Source organism: Oncorhynchus mykiss, chromosome 28 (genome assembly GCF_013265735.2).
Source record: "Oncorhynchus mykiss isolate Arlee chromosome 28, USDA_OmykA_1.1, whole genome shotgun sequence".
Lineage (NCBI taxonomy): Eukaryota > Metazoa > Chordata > Actinopteri > Salmoniformes > Salmonidae > Oncorhynchus > Oncorhynchus mykiss.
The window spans coordinates 21375262-21392643 of NC_048592.1; the positions used below are offsets into that span (position 1 = coordinate 21375262).

The 17382-nt window shown below is 41.9% G+C and overlaps 1 protein-coding gene across 1 annotated transcript in view; it reads right to left on the reverse strand.

Moving 5' to 3' along the window:
- Positions 1 to 1436: 1436 nt before the first annotated feature.
- The window catches only part of LOC110508729 (beta-1,4-galactosyltransferase 2-like), a 145212-nt gene continuing 129266 nt past the window's right edge, over positions 1437 to 17382 (reverse strand). The window contains exons 6-7 of the mRNA XM_021589482.2: positions 9207 to 9311; positions 1437 to 5111 (exon numbers count right to left, since the gene is read on the reverse strand). Coding sequence (XP_021445157.2) covers positions 4961 to 5111; positions 9207 to 9311 — 256 coding nt within the window. The 3' untranslated portion in view covers positions 1437 to 4960. The remainder of the gene's footprint in view (positions 5112 to 9206; positions 9312 to 17382) is intronic.

Consider the following 17382-nt stretch of genomic DNA (forward strand, 5'->3'; position numbering starts at 1 on the left):
GTCTCTTGACAACAAGGTAGAAAATCGAGCAAGGGTTGCCTTCCAGAGAGACATCAGAGATTGTAACATTCTCTGTTTCACGAAAACATGGCTTACTCGGGATACGCTATCAGAATCGGTACAGCCACCCGGTTTCTTCACGCATCGCGCAGACAGAAACAAACATCTCTCTGGTAAGAAGAGGGGCGGGGGTGTATGCCTTATGATTAACGAGTCGTGGTGTGATCATAACAACATACAGGAACTCAAGTCCTTTTGTTCACCTGACCTAGAATTCCTTACAATCAAATGCCGACCGCATTATCTACCAAGAGAATTATCTTCGATTATAATCACAGCCGTGTATTTTCCCCCCAAGCAGACACCTCGACGGCCCTGAAAGACCTTCATTGGACTCTGTGTAAACTGGAAACCACATATCCTGAGGCTGCATTTATTGTAGCTGGGGATTTTAATAAGGCTAATCTGAAAACAAGGCTCCCTAAATTTTATCAGCATATCGAATGCGCGACCCGGGCTGGCAAAATTCTGGATCATTGCTACTCTATCTTCCGGCGAAAGCATACAAAGCCCTCCCTCGTCCTCCTTTCGGCAAATCTGAGCACGACTCCATTTTGTTGCTCCCAGCATATTGACAGAAACTAAAACAGGAAACACCCGTGCTCAGGTCTTTTCAACGTTGGTCCGACCAATCTGATTCCACGCTTCATGATTGCTTCGATCACATGGACTGGGATATATTCAGGATAGCCTCAGACAATAACATTCATGAATACGTTGCTTCGGTGAGCGAGTTTATTAGCAAGGGCATCGGTGATGTTGTACCCACAGCAACTATTAAAACCTTCCCCAACCAGAAACCGTGGATTGATGGCAGCATTCGCGCAAAACTGAAAGCGCGAACCACTGCTTTTAATCATGGCAAGGCAACCGGAAACATGACCGAATACAAACAGTGTAGCTATTCCCTCCACAAGGCAATCAAACAAGCTAAGCGTCAGTATAGAGACAAAGTAGAGTCGCAATTCAACAGCTCAGACATGAGATGTATGTGGCAGGGTCTACAGTCAATTACGGATTACAAAAAGAAAATAAGCCCCGTCGCGGACCAGGATGTCTTGCTTCCAGACAAACTAAACAACTTCTTTGCTCGCTTTGAGGACAATACAGTGCCACTGACACCATAGACAGAGATATGTATTACAGGTTTCTTTGAATGCCATGGCAACTGGACACAATGGAGGGAAGAAAGAAAGTATCAGCCCCCTCATCAGGATGGGTACATCCCAATGGTACCCTATTCCCTACATAGTGCACTACTCTTAACCAGAGCCCTATGGGCCCTGTTGAAAATTAGTGCACTATAAAGGGAATAGGGTGCCATTTAGGACACATTTGACAACTCAGGTGAAACATATTTTCTCATCTGGCAAGGAAAAACAAACCAATCACGTGAGTGTATCTCATTTACCATTAGATTTATTGATTGTATAGAAAAGGTTGGTTTGATATAACATTATGCATTCTATATAAGATATAACATTTTCAACATTCAATGTACAAAACCTAGATACAGTACATCTTTAAAAATGCACTCCAGCTTGAAGGCCCGAGGCAGTCAGTAGGTGATGTTCTCCAATGCCCTCATCCTATCCTGTTTCTCTTTCAGTTACCCACCACTTCCTTGAAATGACTGCTCTGACAGTGAGGGAAAATATTGCTTAATGGGCATTAGGTTGAAACGTATAAGTAGAAGGGGGAAGCCATGCAGTGTCTGCCAACAGATGGATGAAGAGAACTTCAGACACACTCCAAAGGGTGGACAGTACCTTAGTATGCCACCTGTCTGCTTTTCTTATTCAAGGATGCATCAAACACATGGTCAATAAAGAAAGCTGATGCCCAGCAATTATCAATTTCCAGGACAAAATTGAACACAATAATAGTTGACTGTGGGGAGGGAGGGTGCAGAGGGATGCATCCCATATGGCACCCACTTTCCTATAAGGGCCCTGGTCAAAAGTAGTGCACTAGATAGGGAATAGGGTGCCATTTGGGACGCAAACGAGGAGCGGTGCTTTATCACTGGTTTATAGCTGGCGAGCTGTGTGGGAGAGACACAGTCCTGGGCAGGATGCCTCTAAGCTTGTGCTGAAAGGTCCCCCTGTCAATACCATCATATCAAATCTGTATTATACAGTACCTACAATGTGACACCACAGTCACTATAAGTGGGGTAGTGGGGCAGAATATAGCCAATAGGCCAAACAAGATAATACGATGGATATACCAATATGATGTATGACTAAATGGATATAATAGTACCAATAGGATGGATTATTCCTGTACTAGCATACTTGGGAATGATCTCCATATAGATATCAAGTTAACAGAACAGACTGAGTTCTATTGGACGTTTTCTCTGTTCACAACACAAATGATATGGTAATGCCTGTTCATGCACCTGTAATACATGATAGCTAGCACTTGATGTCTGATACAAGTCTGATATGTACAGAAATCACATCCTGTAGTCTACTCTACAGTAAACCAAATATCCACCAATTGTACAGTAAGATCTTTGACTGGAGTTCTGATAAAAAGCCCAGTCTGTAGACCTAACCAGCCGATTTGACAATCACTGGCAAAAACATTGTTTTTATCAAAGCATTTCATTTAATGAAACCATTGACTAAAACTTCAGTACCAAATATTTTCAGGGTTGTGTGCTACTGCATCAGTAGTAAGCTCATTCTGCTAAGCAGATTTTAGGTAATGATGCTAGCTATATATAAAAGCTTCTTCTCACAGTTCCAAGTAGTATATTTAGCCTTTAGGAAAATGATTCCCTCAACATGGAACATAAAAGCAGGAGCTTGGCAGGATGATGAATCATACTGTACTGGGACCATAGGCAGTAATATGTCAAACTCTTATGGTCCACAGCCATCAGAAAGCAGTACATACACAGCATTCACCCATTTGACAGAAGTAATGACATCCAGAATGCAGTAGCGTAAAAGTACATTGGTCTCCAGTGTAGAATGAGGAGTAGAGTATTCTCTTTGCGAGGTGCTCTCACACCAGTAGTAGTGCACTCAAAAATGAAAAGGCAGCAGAATGAGATAGAGAGAGAGAGAGAGAGAGAGAGCAAGAGAGAGCGAGAGAAGAGTAATGATTTTTTAAGTCCTCCTGATATTTCGATAGAGGAGCAGTGTGCTTCAGACACAGCTGTCTGTGTATTCATCAGATGGTCAAGTACAGAAACACACTGTGGTGTTCACACAGACACACACGGAGAGAGGGATGGTAGAGCCAGGGAGTGAAATGAAAGGAAATGGAGGGTGTTGTAAAAAAACAAAAAAAGAAGGGAAATGCAGTCAATGCACTTGAAAAGGCTCTTTAAAATAAACAGAGGGGAAACGGGTTGGTTGGGGCATCTCTAAATACTCACTGTCTCAAGCCAGGCCAAGAAAACCATTGATATTACAAAAGAGAGATTTCCACATCACTTCACACAACAGAATGCAGCATTCCTTATCATTGCCCCTCATAACAATTCTGAAGGCATCAATTTGGTGTTTAGGCAGTACACAAAGGAAAAGGAGAAGAAAATGACAGAAGAAAAAGCTTACTGACGTTAAAAGGCTTTTATATATTGGTGGTGTTAATAGCGAATTATATATTTCATATTTTTTTTATTATATGTGGGCTGGTTTTCCATTTATTCGAGGGGACTCAATAAATAACTAACTTCAGTTCTGTTCTTATCACCTCAGTGCTTCAGTGCCTCTGATTTTGAATGGATGAAATGAATGCTACAATGCAAATATTCACCATACTAGACCGTCCTTACAGTATTCACAATTTAAACCACTAGGTTATCAATGCCTTATCATTTTCTTTTCCAAAAACGTGGATGGCATTTTGAAATAGAAATTAAAGAAAAAAGTGGAGCAAAGAGTCTTGTATTTGAGCAATAGAGGATCCTCTTCTAAAACTGTCTGGGACACATTGTCATACAGCAAACGTTTACACTTTCATCAGTATCTAATGTAACCTTCTCTGTGCGTGAGAACACGTCAACAAAATAGTCTCTAATAATCACCTGTCAGAACCATGCCAGAAGTCCATCTTCTCTTCTATTTGCTGGACCTTTCTCCTCCACAAACAGGTCAAAACTAGTTCCTTGAATAGCCATATCCATCCACTACCAGGTCTTTGTTCACTCAACCTTGATTCTCTCCACAGAAAGTCACACTTCTTTGTCTTAATAAAACGTGTTGGTGCACATTGTTGCTCTCCTCCAGCACCGTTTGTCAACGTCATGGGAAATGGGGAAAGCCTGCATTGGATGCAGGCACAGACAGTACACATTCATTTTGCGCCGATATAGTGTTCTGATTGACAGATTCTCACAGAGAGATCAGGGCAGTTCTTCTTGGTTCTGCTCAGAATCCCAAACCCAACCCCCAGTATATCAACAACCCAATATAATATGACTGCTCTTGAACCCCCGTTGCTTTGTGTTATCAGGACCGAGACACCAGTAGCACTGGACTTATTGCTGTGTGTTTCATGTACAGTGTGTGCATTTCCAGAGCAGCACTGTCGCCAGGGGAATGAATCTGAATCGAATCTGATATATCCTCTGTCCTCATCTATTCCTTAGAGCTAGTCAGTCAGTCAGGGTCCCAGCCATGCTGTAGGCCTTCCGTAACCGTCGAGCCTGTTGGCAGGGTGGGAGGGCAACGAGTGTGTACCAGTATCCCCACACAGACTGGGCTGTGAGAGGCCAGGGCAGACTCCTAGCGCAGGTCGGTGGGGGGTATCTGAGTCAGGCTGAGGGAGGTAGAGGAGGAGATGAAGGCTCTCTGCTGTGTATTATAGTTCTCTCCCCCATCTCCCTTCCTCCTCCTCCATCCTTCCCTCTCCATGTCAAGGCCGGGGCTCTATCTGTCTAGCCCCTGAAAGGCCGGGGCGGGGGCTTGCCGATCTCCACAGAGATGTTGGTGTAGAGAGGGTACTTCTTAAACTGGAGCACGCGGTATGTTAACGTGCTGATCCCGTCTCTCTTCATAGTGTTCTTGGTGTTCTGGATCTTGTTGAATCTGGAGAAGAGGAGAAAAATCATTATTATTACTAGGAAATGTTTTCATTGTAGCAAACAGTGAAATATTATTGCATGTTTTTTATCACAATCATCATGGCTAACATTTTGATTTTGCATGTTTCTTGTTAATCCCATATTGGCCAACAGGGGGTGCTATGAGCATGTACTGGAACTCAGAGGACAAATACAGGAATCATCCATCTGTAACAGTCATCCATTGTCCAATGCCAAGGCTACAATACCCCATGGTTTTCTCAGATTTCCTTTTACTGTTTGAGAAGAGGCAGGGATTCAGAGTACATAAACTGCTTCAGTAGCCAACAGTGCATATCCAATCTTCAAAGAGCAGTGAATGGATCAAACAAGATGTATTTTTATGTGCTTGGACATAAACCCACTACGACACAATCCAAGTCAACCTAAGAAGAACCCTGCAGCAGCACCTTGTCACTTACAGCTAAACAGAGATTTCTCTACACGCAGATCTAGTCAGGAATCTAAATTAAAGCTAAATTACTTTTAGACTAAGAGAGAAAGGAGGGGGTAGCGAGAGACAGAGAGAGTGAGAGGAAGGGAGAAAGAGAGGGGGAGGGAGAGAGAGATTTATCTATAAATCTATCAAGAGGAGAGAGGATTAAAGGCAATAGCCTGAATGTGCTCTACTACTATACTTTATCATAGTCTCTCAATGATCTCACAATGAGATCGGAGATATTCTCACGTATTACATAAATATGGACTGTAATAGCATGCAACTTTCAGAGTAAGCTTCCCCTATTCATGTTTTGGTATCAACTTACAAGACATCAGCCCCCAAAAAGCCATAAAACCACTATTTCAGCATGAGATGATGATTCATAATGCATGTTTGATGACGATGCTACTCTGTGGAAGGAGGAAGCCTTGTATTCATTGAGTTAATATGCATGAGTCCACGGAGTAAGGCAGTGCCAACTAATCTTTGGGAATAATGATGAATGGTAGTCTTTCTTCTTTTGACAAGCCTTATGTCTCATTATTATGCCTAAACCACATCTCCTACTTCCTACTGACCAAACAGAGCAGAATGGGTGGCAGTAACAGAGCTGTAGAGGTGGTCAACATTAATCATCAAAAACATGCGCTTTGGTAAACAGTAAACACTGGTCGTGGTAGGAGATTAGAACCACTCTCTCCTGGATACGCTGAAGAATGCCCTGGAATGTCTGGTGGGTAAGACTGGGTTTGCAACGGAAGCTGCATAATTATGGTAAACTAGGCTAATTTGTTGACCTAAGAAACATTTCTGGAGGCATAATGCGTTTTCCTACGAGGACAGATACAACATAATAATTAGAGTGCCAGGATAGAATAATTAGTTTTTTTTCAGGAAATAGGCTAATCCAGGTTTTTAGGACAGTGATTTGACACTTAATGCTCTTCTTGTGCAGCCTTTCTCTAAGTACTACACACATCGTGAGTATATGAGCATATTAGGATCTTTTAATTAAAGGGGCAGTGAAGTCAAAAACGTGATTTACCTTGTGGAAGAAGGGTGTCGCATCCCTCCAATAGAGTGCAAGACACTAGTAGAATCTATGCCAAGGTGCATTGAAGCTGTTCTGGCCCGTTGTGGCCAAACGCCATACCAAGACACTTTATGTTGGACTTTCCTGTATTTAGGCAGTTACCTGTATATTGCCACACTATGAGGTTGGAATGATACTGTGAAATTGTGAAAATTATGATCATGAACTTTTAGTGTAAGAGCTGTTTGAAAAGACAGCCTGAAATGTCAGCTTGTTTGGCTGGGTGGGGTTTAAGTTAATAGACCAATAACAAAGAGAGTTTTCCCTCCTTTATGCCAATAACAGCTAGTTTTCAGGTTACACATCCTTCCCACTCCAATTAGGCCCCTCGCTCTGACCACTCCCAGACTGTCCAAGACTTCTTTGAGAAATTGCATTTTTGCTAAGATGCTATTTTTGCTTCTTTTTGACCATTTTAATTGAAAACAATCACAGTAAGGTATTTAATTGTTACCCAGAAATAATTTGGTATTTAGATAACAAAGTCAGCATTGGACCTTGAAAACATCAGCGACCTTAATAACTTAACTCCAGGGAACCGGGCTAAAGGCCCTAACCATAAAATCTGCCGCTCTGCCCTTGAGCAAGGCAGTTAACCAACCAACAACACCTGCTCCCCGGGCGCTGATGACATGGACGCCAATTAAGGCAGCCCCCTGCACCTCTCTGATTCAGATGCGGAAGACACATTCCCCTTTCCCTTTCCCAATACGCTGTTAGAATTTTGAGAAGCGCTCTCTCGCTAAAAGGTTTGGCTATAAAAGCCCAGACCCTTCAAGGGCTTTCTACTTCCCTCTATTTTAAAACCCAAATGTATTATTTTATGAATCAAAACACTTCAAATAATCCCCAAAGGAGGAACAAAAAACTATTTTAGGGAGGTTTCCCTAATAGGGGTATCTCTGTCTATCTTTCCTCTTCCTGGCATTTATTAATTATTTATTGGCCCAAAATAAATTCTGTCCATGACAACTTTCGCGAAAGCCGAGGCTCATGGATCAGGCTGGAGAATAAAGTGCTGGAAATATCAGTCAAAGGATGAATCTCTCTCTCTCTCTCTCTCTCTCTCTCTCTCTCTCTCTTTCTCACACACAGCAAGTCAGCGACAGATTCCTTAAAATTAGTCCCTGATGTATTGGTTGTCATAAAGCCAATGGCACCGGATGTCGACCCTGCTCTTGTTGTCTATAGAACTCAACTGGTGTCAATTCAGCAAGTAATAACTCTGACCCATATTAGAGTAGCCTAGGTGACATGACACACTTTAATTTCTACAAAAACAAGCCTTGTAATTCATTTCTGATAGCATGTCCTATACTAAATGACCCAAGACTGTACAAACATCACAGTGTGTTCATGCAGGACAGCTACATATCTAAGAAATATGTTACAAGTGACGGTACATATTAGGCACATGTTAGGTTCAAGGCACCCTATTCCCTATAGTGAACTACTTTAGACCAGGCCATGTGGCAGTGCACTATAAAGGGAAGAGGGTGCCATTCGGATTCATGTTGATTGTGGATTGCATGGTAAGTACTTAGATCAGTATCTATCAACCCATCCACCTGCCACACAGCCACAAGCCAAACAGACAACAGCAAGCTTCCCTGGCTATGTCAGCACAGCAAACCCCTCTTACATCAACATGTTTCAATTCATTAGGCGCAGCAACAACAACTAATTCATTTACATTCTCCCATGGAAATTTGTTTATTAGGCTCTCGTGCTAGCCATGCACGGGCTCTTCATTGGTTCATTATTAGTATTGTCTGAGGCACTCATCAAAATGAGCGTTGTCTTCTGTGGCTGTTATCTTCACACACTGGAAATCATAGGGAGTGGGAGTTCATGGAAAACTAACAGAACCAAGATCAGGCCGAGGATGAAATGGCCTCCCCATGGTTATTTAGCCTTCAGAGCATGGTAAGAGGCAGCAACGGAGCTGGATGTGATCAATAACAGTCTGTAACTTCTACAGTGTGTGCACTCATGCTATGCAACAATAATGTTTTGCAAATTGCAGCTCAGCTCTGTAGGGTTCTGGGGTTTGGCAACAATCACAACTAACAGCGCTGCATATAGCCATGCAGTTATCGATCTGCTCTTTTTAGAGTCATTGATGGGCTGTCTATTCATGTATGAAAGAGCCCTCTTAGCAGTGAATAAACAATGATAATCCATTTCTATGATAAGTGTTATGAGTTGTTATTTTCCAGCCAAATCTATGGGATATGACATGGGGGATTCATCTTAGAGTGGCCTTATAACCGCGAGCTGGTATTATAATGTGTTGAGTGTGAGACAACCTTTATCAAAAAGACAACTTTGGAAACCAGGCAAACAACAGCTACAGTACCTGTACTTTCTGTACCTTCGGGAAAAAGATCCCAAGGAAAAGCCTGATCCCAGATCTGTTCTATGCTGTCATGACAACTCCTATGTCATTGTTGGCAAGACAGCACAAGCAGATCTGGAACCAGGCTTGTGTCTAGAGAGGAAAATATAGAAATCAAATACAAAACCTTTGTGGGTTGGGTTCATTGTGCTTGTCTCTTTCGTGTTTGATCATCCTGTAGCGGCCGATCCGGACGTCCGGTCGAACCACCTTCATCCCGTTAAGGGTGATCCTACAACAGAGTCATGGTTTAGAAAGGATCCGAGTTTTCATCCCAAACGGCACCCTATTCCCTACATAGTGCACTACTTTTGACCAGAGCCCTATTGACACTGGTCAAAAGCAGTGCACTACATAGGAAATAGGTTTCCAATTGGGAACCATAATCACACTTACAGCCATAGAAATATAAGTCATAACCGCTCCAAAACTGCTGTAGCAATGCCAGCCATGACCAGACACTGTCATAGCAAACTCAAGTTAAGCTTCAGCTGTAATGCGACAAAAATGGGTTAAAGCAAAGCACTGACTGTAGACAACCAGTACAAACTAAAGCCTATTCTAGAATTAGAGGGAGGAAAATAGGAAATGACTGTATATTCCTTTACGCAGTGATATGGAACCTTGTGTGTGTTTGGATGTTTACAATGTTAGGTTCCCAAGATGGGATGAAATGGTTTTACTTCTCTCTGTAATGCTCTGATTCATGCTGGATCTCCTGTGTTATTGGTGCAGCCAACCTTGATATTACAGTTTGTATCTGTGGGCCTCGCTCTTACTGACTGACAAACAACCAGCAAAACACATTGCTTCTGCATCCCGCCATCAAAGCCTCATTAGAACATATGAGAAGAAAATGCCAAGCGAGTCAAAAAAACATTTTTGAATACAAATTCAGTAGAACATATTGAAGAAAACTCAGACTCTTCCCATTAAGTGTCTCTTAGCGTTCCTGAAGGGACCAGCCAAAGCAGCCTTGCTAACTGTCTTGGAAAACAAAGCCATTTGTTTGAGTAAAATGCTGCTTCCAGCTGCTTGACTGCTTGAACAATCGGGTCATTATAATCTCCCCATTCGGCTCTTTATCTGTGTGGAACCCCTGGAGACAACAATCGGTCATGTGAGCATCCCGCTGCTCCAGCTTAAGCGATAGGCTAGCTGCTGCTTCCGTCTCTGGACCTTCCTCTTCCTTCCTAGTACATGACGGAGATCGATAACATAATGTCTGTCTGTCTGTTTCCGTGTGCTAGGGCTTGCAGGTTTTTTCTTCCATTAACACCAGCGAGGAGGCCTGGTAATGCAGAGAGTTGATTTGAAATAATCTCCTTGTGTATTCCTGACCCAGAAACAACATCACTAAGGATTAATTGAGGGAAATATTGGAGGAAAAAAACAGCCCGCATCCCAAATGGCACCCTATTCCAAGTTCTGTACACCTACATGATTACCATCCACTTCAGGCCAGTTACATACTAGCTGGAAACTGAACTATTCAGTGACTTCTTTGGCTTCAAGGCATTCTGCAGTGTTAACTGTGGTTTCAAGGTATCAGGTGGAAAAAGCTCCAACCAACTGCAGTGATTTCAAGGATATAAGAGGGCAGGTAGAGGGATGGGCACAGAGCTCAGTCTCAGCTCTATCTCTCAATCAATGGTTAGCCTCGCCTGGGTAATCCATGTGTGAGTTAATCAATACTATGGCACTTAGTTTGTACTGTAAGCTGAAGATATTGGGCCCAAAGGACTACCCTAGAGTTAAATTAAGACAAGTGTCTGGATGTACATTCAAAATCATTTATTTCACTCGATTCTTTCTAACAAAAGAAAATGTACAGACATCAGCAGGAGGTTAGGCATACATCCTTTTTGACCATTTCTTTACTTTAGGACAAGTTGAGGAGAAAGAAATATGACACGTTCCGGGAACATCCTTCACCAGAAACCTTGATTGATTGTAAGATGTGATTGTAGGATGTCGTGTCCATGACCTGAGATGTACTGTATGAGACAACATGGCTGTCTGACAGGATTCTTTGTCATCATTTACTGTTCTGTTTGGTCATACGCCATGGGACTCCACGTGGTGCTGCTGCGCCCTTCCATCCATTAGCCTGACTTCTTTCCTCCATGTTTTAACATCCTGCTGTCTCAGCCCAGTGAGCACACAAAATTGGCTCAATCGTATTGAACAGCGTTGTGTGCCAAGGATCTGTGGGCGCTTTCATTCCGAACCAGATTCCTTGAACTCCATCAAACCTTTTGAAACCAATCAGAGGGGGAAGGATGAAGCGAGAGTATTGAGCGATATAATATAATAATATAATCAAAAGCATTTCTGGAAGAAAATAGAGAGGGGAAGTCTTTGACCTTGCACAACAAAACTCTGAAAACGCTGAAGATTATTTTCAGATGTGATGTTAATTCCTCTCAGGCACAATGAGATAAAATTATCGTTGTTGAAGAGTAAGATATCTGTTGTCCTAGATTTTACATTGCCCTTGGTAACAAAGTAGTATTCAGGCTCAGAGAAAGGAGGAGAAACAGAAGTATGATTACATTGTCAGTTTTGTGTATGGTTGACAGTGGAGGCTGCTGAGGGGAGGATAGCTCATAATAATGGCTGGAATGGAGTGTAACGGATGGAATAGAACGAGTAGAATGGTATTGAAAACATGAAAAGCATGTGTTTGATACTATTCCCTTCAGTCCCTTCCGCCCATTATTATAAGCTGTCCTCCCATCAGCAGCCTCCACTGCTGCAAAATGGTTGCTCTCTCGCAATGCATACAGTACATACATTGCAATGCTTGTCCCTTCGTTGACTTCCTTACTATTCTCACATTGCCACTGATATCATTCACTCTCTATGTAGCTGTTAAATATTACAACAAACATTTAACAAGAAATCATTGTTTTCCTGAGGCCCAGTGGTAGTATTGATATGACTGTCTGGACAGCTAATTTGGCCTCGCGTGCCCTTCTGATTGGATTAAGAATGTCTCCATCTTTTTTTTTCATTTCTCAACAGTCTTTCTTAATTGCATTAGACTCTTGGAATCGAGGGGAATTGGAATCTGCGGCATCCCCTCATTTCACTCTGTCAGAGCCGAAATGAGAGGGATGCTGCTGAGAAAGAAGCCAGTGGGGAGAGACGAGGAGATGAGAGGAGCGAAGCTGAAATCGCTCATGTTGGATTGAGAGTGTGTTTGCACTGTCTGTGATGGTCTTGCTGACTGCGGTGGTTCTATCTCTCTGCTGCCTGCCAACCCTCTGTCCACTCCCTCCTGTCTCACTCTAATTAGAAATAGCCACACGAGGGCAATAGAGAAATGAGAGTCCTGCCAGGGCTGGCATTTTTCTCCTCTATCTCCCTCCCTCTTTTACAGACAGACCAAATGTAGACTTGATAGTCTGCCCGTGTTTAAAATAGAAAATATCACAATTTGAAATAGGCTATGACTTGGGATTGTATATTTCTTGAGTAATCTTCCTTGAAATTGTCTCCCCTCTATCTGTCTGTCTCTATCTGCATCAGTATCAGCTAGGTGTATATTTAGGTCAGGGAGAGCCTGTCTGTCTGTCACCAGAGACAGTCAGTCACCTAGCTTAGTAGTAGAAGTAAATATGAGGGCACTGACTGTCCCTCCAGGGCCTTGTGTTTCACTGCACAGATGCTGACAGTCAAGGAGTTGCCCATCCAAGACACTGGATGGATCTGCTACTCTTCAGTTGTACGTACATGCCCAAGAGGGGTGACAAAGACAGAGCTTTTTAAGTTGCATTCCATTCCGGTTGCTGGTCTCAGGGTGAATGGGCTCTAAGGGAAGCAGGGAAAACAGTGTCATCTATCTGTTTCCCTACTACTGCCAACATCACCTCCAGCTATTTCTGTCTACCCTCCCGTCCTTCACTCAATGAAACTGTATAGTGAGGACCTTCAACAAAGTTCAAGGTAAGCCCATCAAAAAAGGCTTGAAAATCACCACTTTTTTCCTCTTTAGCTGTTTATTTGGGTGGGGGGTAAATCAATCCAGACATATTTATGAAGAGGTACGATTGTTAAAAAGGGGTCATCGTTGTTGGAGAAGTTGGCACTGTCTGTAACGCGAGTTATTCCCTCCAAGCAAATCATAAGGGATTTTTCCCAGCAGGTTCTGACAGCATGGCACAGAACCAAAAACACTACAATAAACTCCCCACAATATTTTGTTGTCCTGCTTGCAACCTTAAATCAATTATGCAGTTCACACAAGGTTGTGTGTGCACTACCGCACCTCACCACTAATAGTGCTATACAACCACTGTAGTTACAGTATAGCCTATGCAAATAACCAAGATATGATGTTAAAAAAACATCAAATGCAAATATCACAAAATACACTTTGAACTCTTAACATATTCTAGAGCAGAGTGCATCATGATTCATGAAAAAAAAACTAATCCAGTTTAGTCTCTAGTCCTTACTGCTCTAAGGAGAGATTCTTGGTGACTGTCCTCTTCTGAACTACAGTGGGTCAACACACTACTCCCCTTAATCACTCTAATCCCAGTAAGCCTCCCTCTCATTGCTGGAAGATCTGTTGTGTTACATCACAATGTGTGTGAGGCATCAGCTATTATTACCATCTGGGATTGTGTGGCCACTGAATCGTACAGTCATTAAAGGAAGCACTCTCTCGCGCTTTCTCTCTCCACAAGTCATAGGTTAGCCTACATAGAGGATGTGATTTTAACACAAGAAAAGCCTGGCCTCAAGCCATCCCGTTCTGATCCAATGACCAGTCATTTTGACTGCAACATTCTAACAGTCTAATAAATACATGTATGTTATCAGAAAAAAATAATTGATGAAGGTCCTGGTGAACATTAGAATACGAAGAAAAAAACATATTTAAAAGAACACAACAGCATTTTCATTAGTTTATGTTACTGTAGGCCATGGAACATTAACTAGATTCAGCGGCGGGCCGATTTTTTCTTGAGGGGGCTGGTCGGGGGGCCTGAACATAATCACAAATAATTTCTACACTGCAAATTGACCGCAAGAAGCCCAAACAGATATAATATTTGACTAAAACATAACCACAATTCAAGTGTTAAATCCATCACAAAGAAAGTACTATAATTTTGTCAGGTCTTAGGAAACAAAAGAACAGAATAGCATATTTGAAGTTGTATTATGTTACTGGTCTTTGAGTAGTAGCCTGAGCTATATGCTGCTGCAAGCTCACGTGTGGAGTGCACCCAACAGCTGTTATTCTTGGAAAAAGTTATATTTTTAAATAAAACTCATCTCTTCAATTTTATATTTGGCAAAGGTAAGTGTTTTGGAAACCTCGGAATCTGATCTTTCTCTTCAAGGTCATTATAGTTTCGTTTTTTTATACTCTTTTTTATACTCTTCTCTTCGATTTTATTTGGAATTTAGTTTAGTTTCAATTAGTTTACAGACTTGATTTGCTAGTTGTTATTTAGATTCAGTTGTATAAAAAATATTTATAATTCGTTTTAATATGATTTAGTTTCAGTTTTAGTTTTAGTCTTAGCGACAGAAATCATGAGTGGGCCAGGCTAGAAGCAGTATTTGTTGCATAGTTGTCAGTGTGTTTGTTATGTCAATTCTTGCAACAGTAACAATACGGTGATGGGTCAGGTCATAGGTTAAATTAGGTTTAAAGTGGCAATCTGCAGTTGCTACATCCATTTTTGGACATATAAATTAATGATATGTACCCATTGATTCTTGAAGAATATAACTTAGAAATGCTTCTTGAGCGTAGCTCATGTGTCGTTCCCCATCAGAACCCAAAATATAAGCTTGTTTTACTCCAATGTTTGTAAAAACAAAGTAAACGGACACTGTAAAGCCTCAAAACATGGGGCTCTACTCCGTCTGTATCGCTGAAGCATTACAGATGGTACGATAGAAATGTAAAGGTAACTTCCGATTGAGTCGACATCCGCAGCGTTTATCGTGAATTCAGTCTACCAACATTGCCTTTACATTTCAATCATGCTGCGACGCTGATCTTCCGCGATATGGATTGAATACAGCCCATGGTTAAATCTTTTTTTATATCATAGATGGTTAGTCCTTGCAACAATACTTCTGTCTATGATATATTAGAGTGGTTACAAGTCAGTTAAGAACAAATTCTTATTTACAATGATTGCTGATTGGCCCTTTCAATTATAAACTCATTCTCAATGTGGCTTGGATTTAAAAGGAATAGCGCTGACTCTGGTGCAATAAATATGATGGAAGGAAACCCTATCTCGCCCTTGTTTACACCAATCCAAGTTAGCTACCTAGCCGATACTTTACCTGTTAGCTAGTGATAGTAATGTAGACTCGTATATTCCATACCTTGGAGCATCGTAAGCTAGGCAAATAAACCATCTGTCTCGAGAAACTAATAGTGATGCATAAACTAGCCCTATTTGTAACATCGCCATCTCCTGGTAGTATTTACTCACCAGATTCAGTAGCTTGAAAAAAAACAAAAAAAACATTTAAAACCCCATTACATTTTTGCCCAAATTATTTTATTTTACTTGACTAAATACATTTTTTTGTAATTAGTTTTTGTTTTAGCTTCAGTTTACTATAATAACCTTGTTTCTCACTTTCTCTACATAGATATAAAATGTCTTACCTGCTTGTGACTGTAGGAGGATTTTAAATGGTCACTTTTTGACGCTCCGTTTCCCTGCCTCTGTGCAATTCCAAGCTGCACTGGACCAAATCTTCAATTTGACAATTGATAATATTGTCATCCATCAGACTACTGTCAATTCCATCTTGTCTTTAGGCTAATTCTATTGTTATACTGTATGTGCGAAATTAGTTTCAATATGGTTAAGATGTAGTTTTGATGGGCCATCAGCTAACTGCCGGTGAACGAGGGGCAGGGGGGGACACGTCCTCTTAAAACTACTTTAAATACAAATTCTGTCCGTGACATTGAAATTCTAACAACATTAAATAGACTCATTAAGGAAAAGTCAAGGGTGGAGGGGGCATGATTTTTCTATTTTAAATTCATACACAATCAAAATGACTGCCTCGGTGCTTCTAGTGTTAGAGGGAAGAGTGCTGTCACTGACATCCCTTCACTCCGGCACCCATGGACCTCCGATCAACAGACTGTGGGCACGGCCGCATAGTACTCAACAGGGACATGGACTCCCGCGAGCTGTGATTGTGTTGGCTGGCCACAATTTGGGCGAAGATGCCGTGTATTGTTGCAGCGAACCCAGGGGAAGGAGCCAGTGGAACAAGAGAAAGAGAGACACTAGCAACAGACCCCATCACTCACACATCACCATCTCCCTGGGTGCTTGGGGAAGAGACCTTCACCACCACCTCAGTCACAGACCAGTTTGAGTCCTGCATCCCAAATGGCACCCTATTCCCTATATAGTGCACTACTTTTGACCAGAGCCCTATGTGCCCTGGTCAAAAGTAATGCACAACGTGTATAGGGAATAGGTTGCCATTTGGGACGCAGCCGGAGTCTACACACTGCTGCATGCTAGCCTAACACCAGGCTTCACCATCAGTCCCTGCCTGGCCATGACACCCAGTGTATATTCAGGGGCATTTCAAATTGCTTTATATAAAACAGCTTTAAAACAAGTGAGCCTTGAAAAGGTTCTGGATTTCAATGAAAGACAACCTTCATGCTCTTTTTATATGCTTATTTTGGTGTCTACAACGTTGACTTTAGCCTTCACACTCATGTATTGGGTGCAGCATGGGGCAGGATAATATCCCAGCGCATTTCACATCATCTACTGAAAGAAATTGGTCTGTTGAAGGAAGCATCTCTGGGGAAATCTTAATGGATCAACTCTACTGCAGCTACTATCAAGCTGTGAAAGATTTTACTCCCCCAATATCCTCCCTCCAATCATGTCTTCTCTTCAGATGTGAGGGCTCGGGGCAGACACACACAAAGAAAGATTCCTTTTATCGCATAACGCACATCCTGCCAGACTCTATCTGTGATGCAGTAATCACCCGTATACCGTCCCACATCCCACGGAAAGGGGCCAATTCCAAACACTCTATTTACCTATTTTGTGTTTTGTGTTATCACAACAGAGTTGGGTTCGTAGATGGAATGGTGGAAGTCACATATCTCGCGAGCTAGAGGGTAGATGATAGATGACATGAAAGAGCGATCTATTCTCCTCTAAAACAAGTGTCAGTAAAATGAGAAACTGCTGCTCTATCGTTTGACAAAAACGTGTACTATGAAATCGAGACCGTCTGCAAGCAGCACTGAGAGATAACGTGGT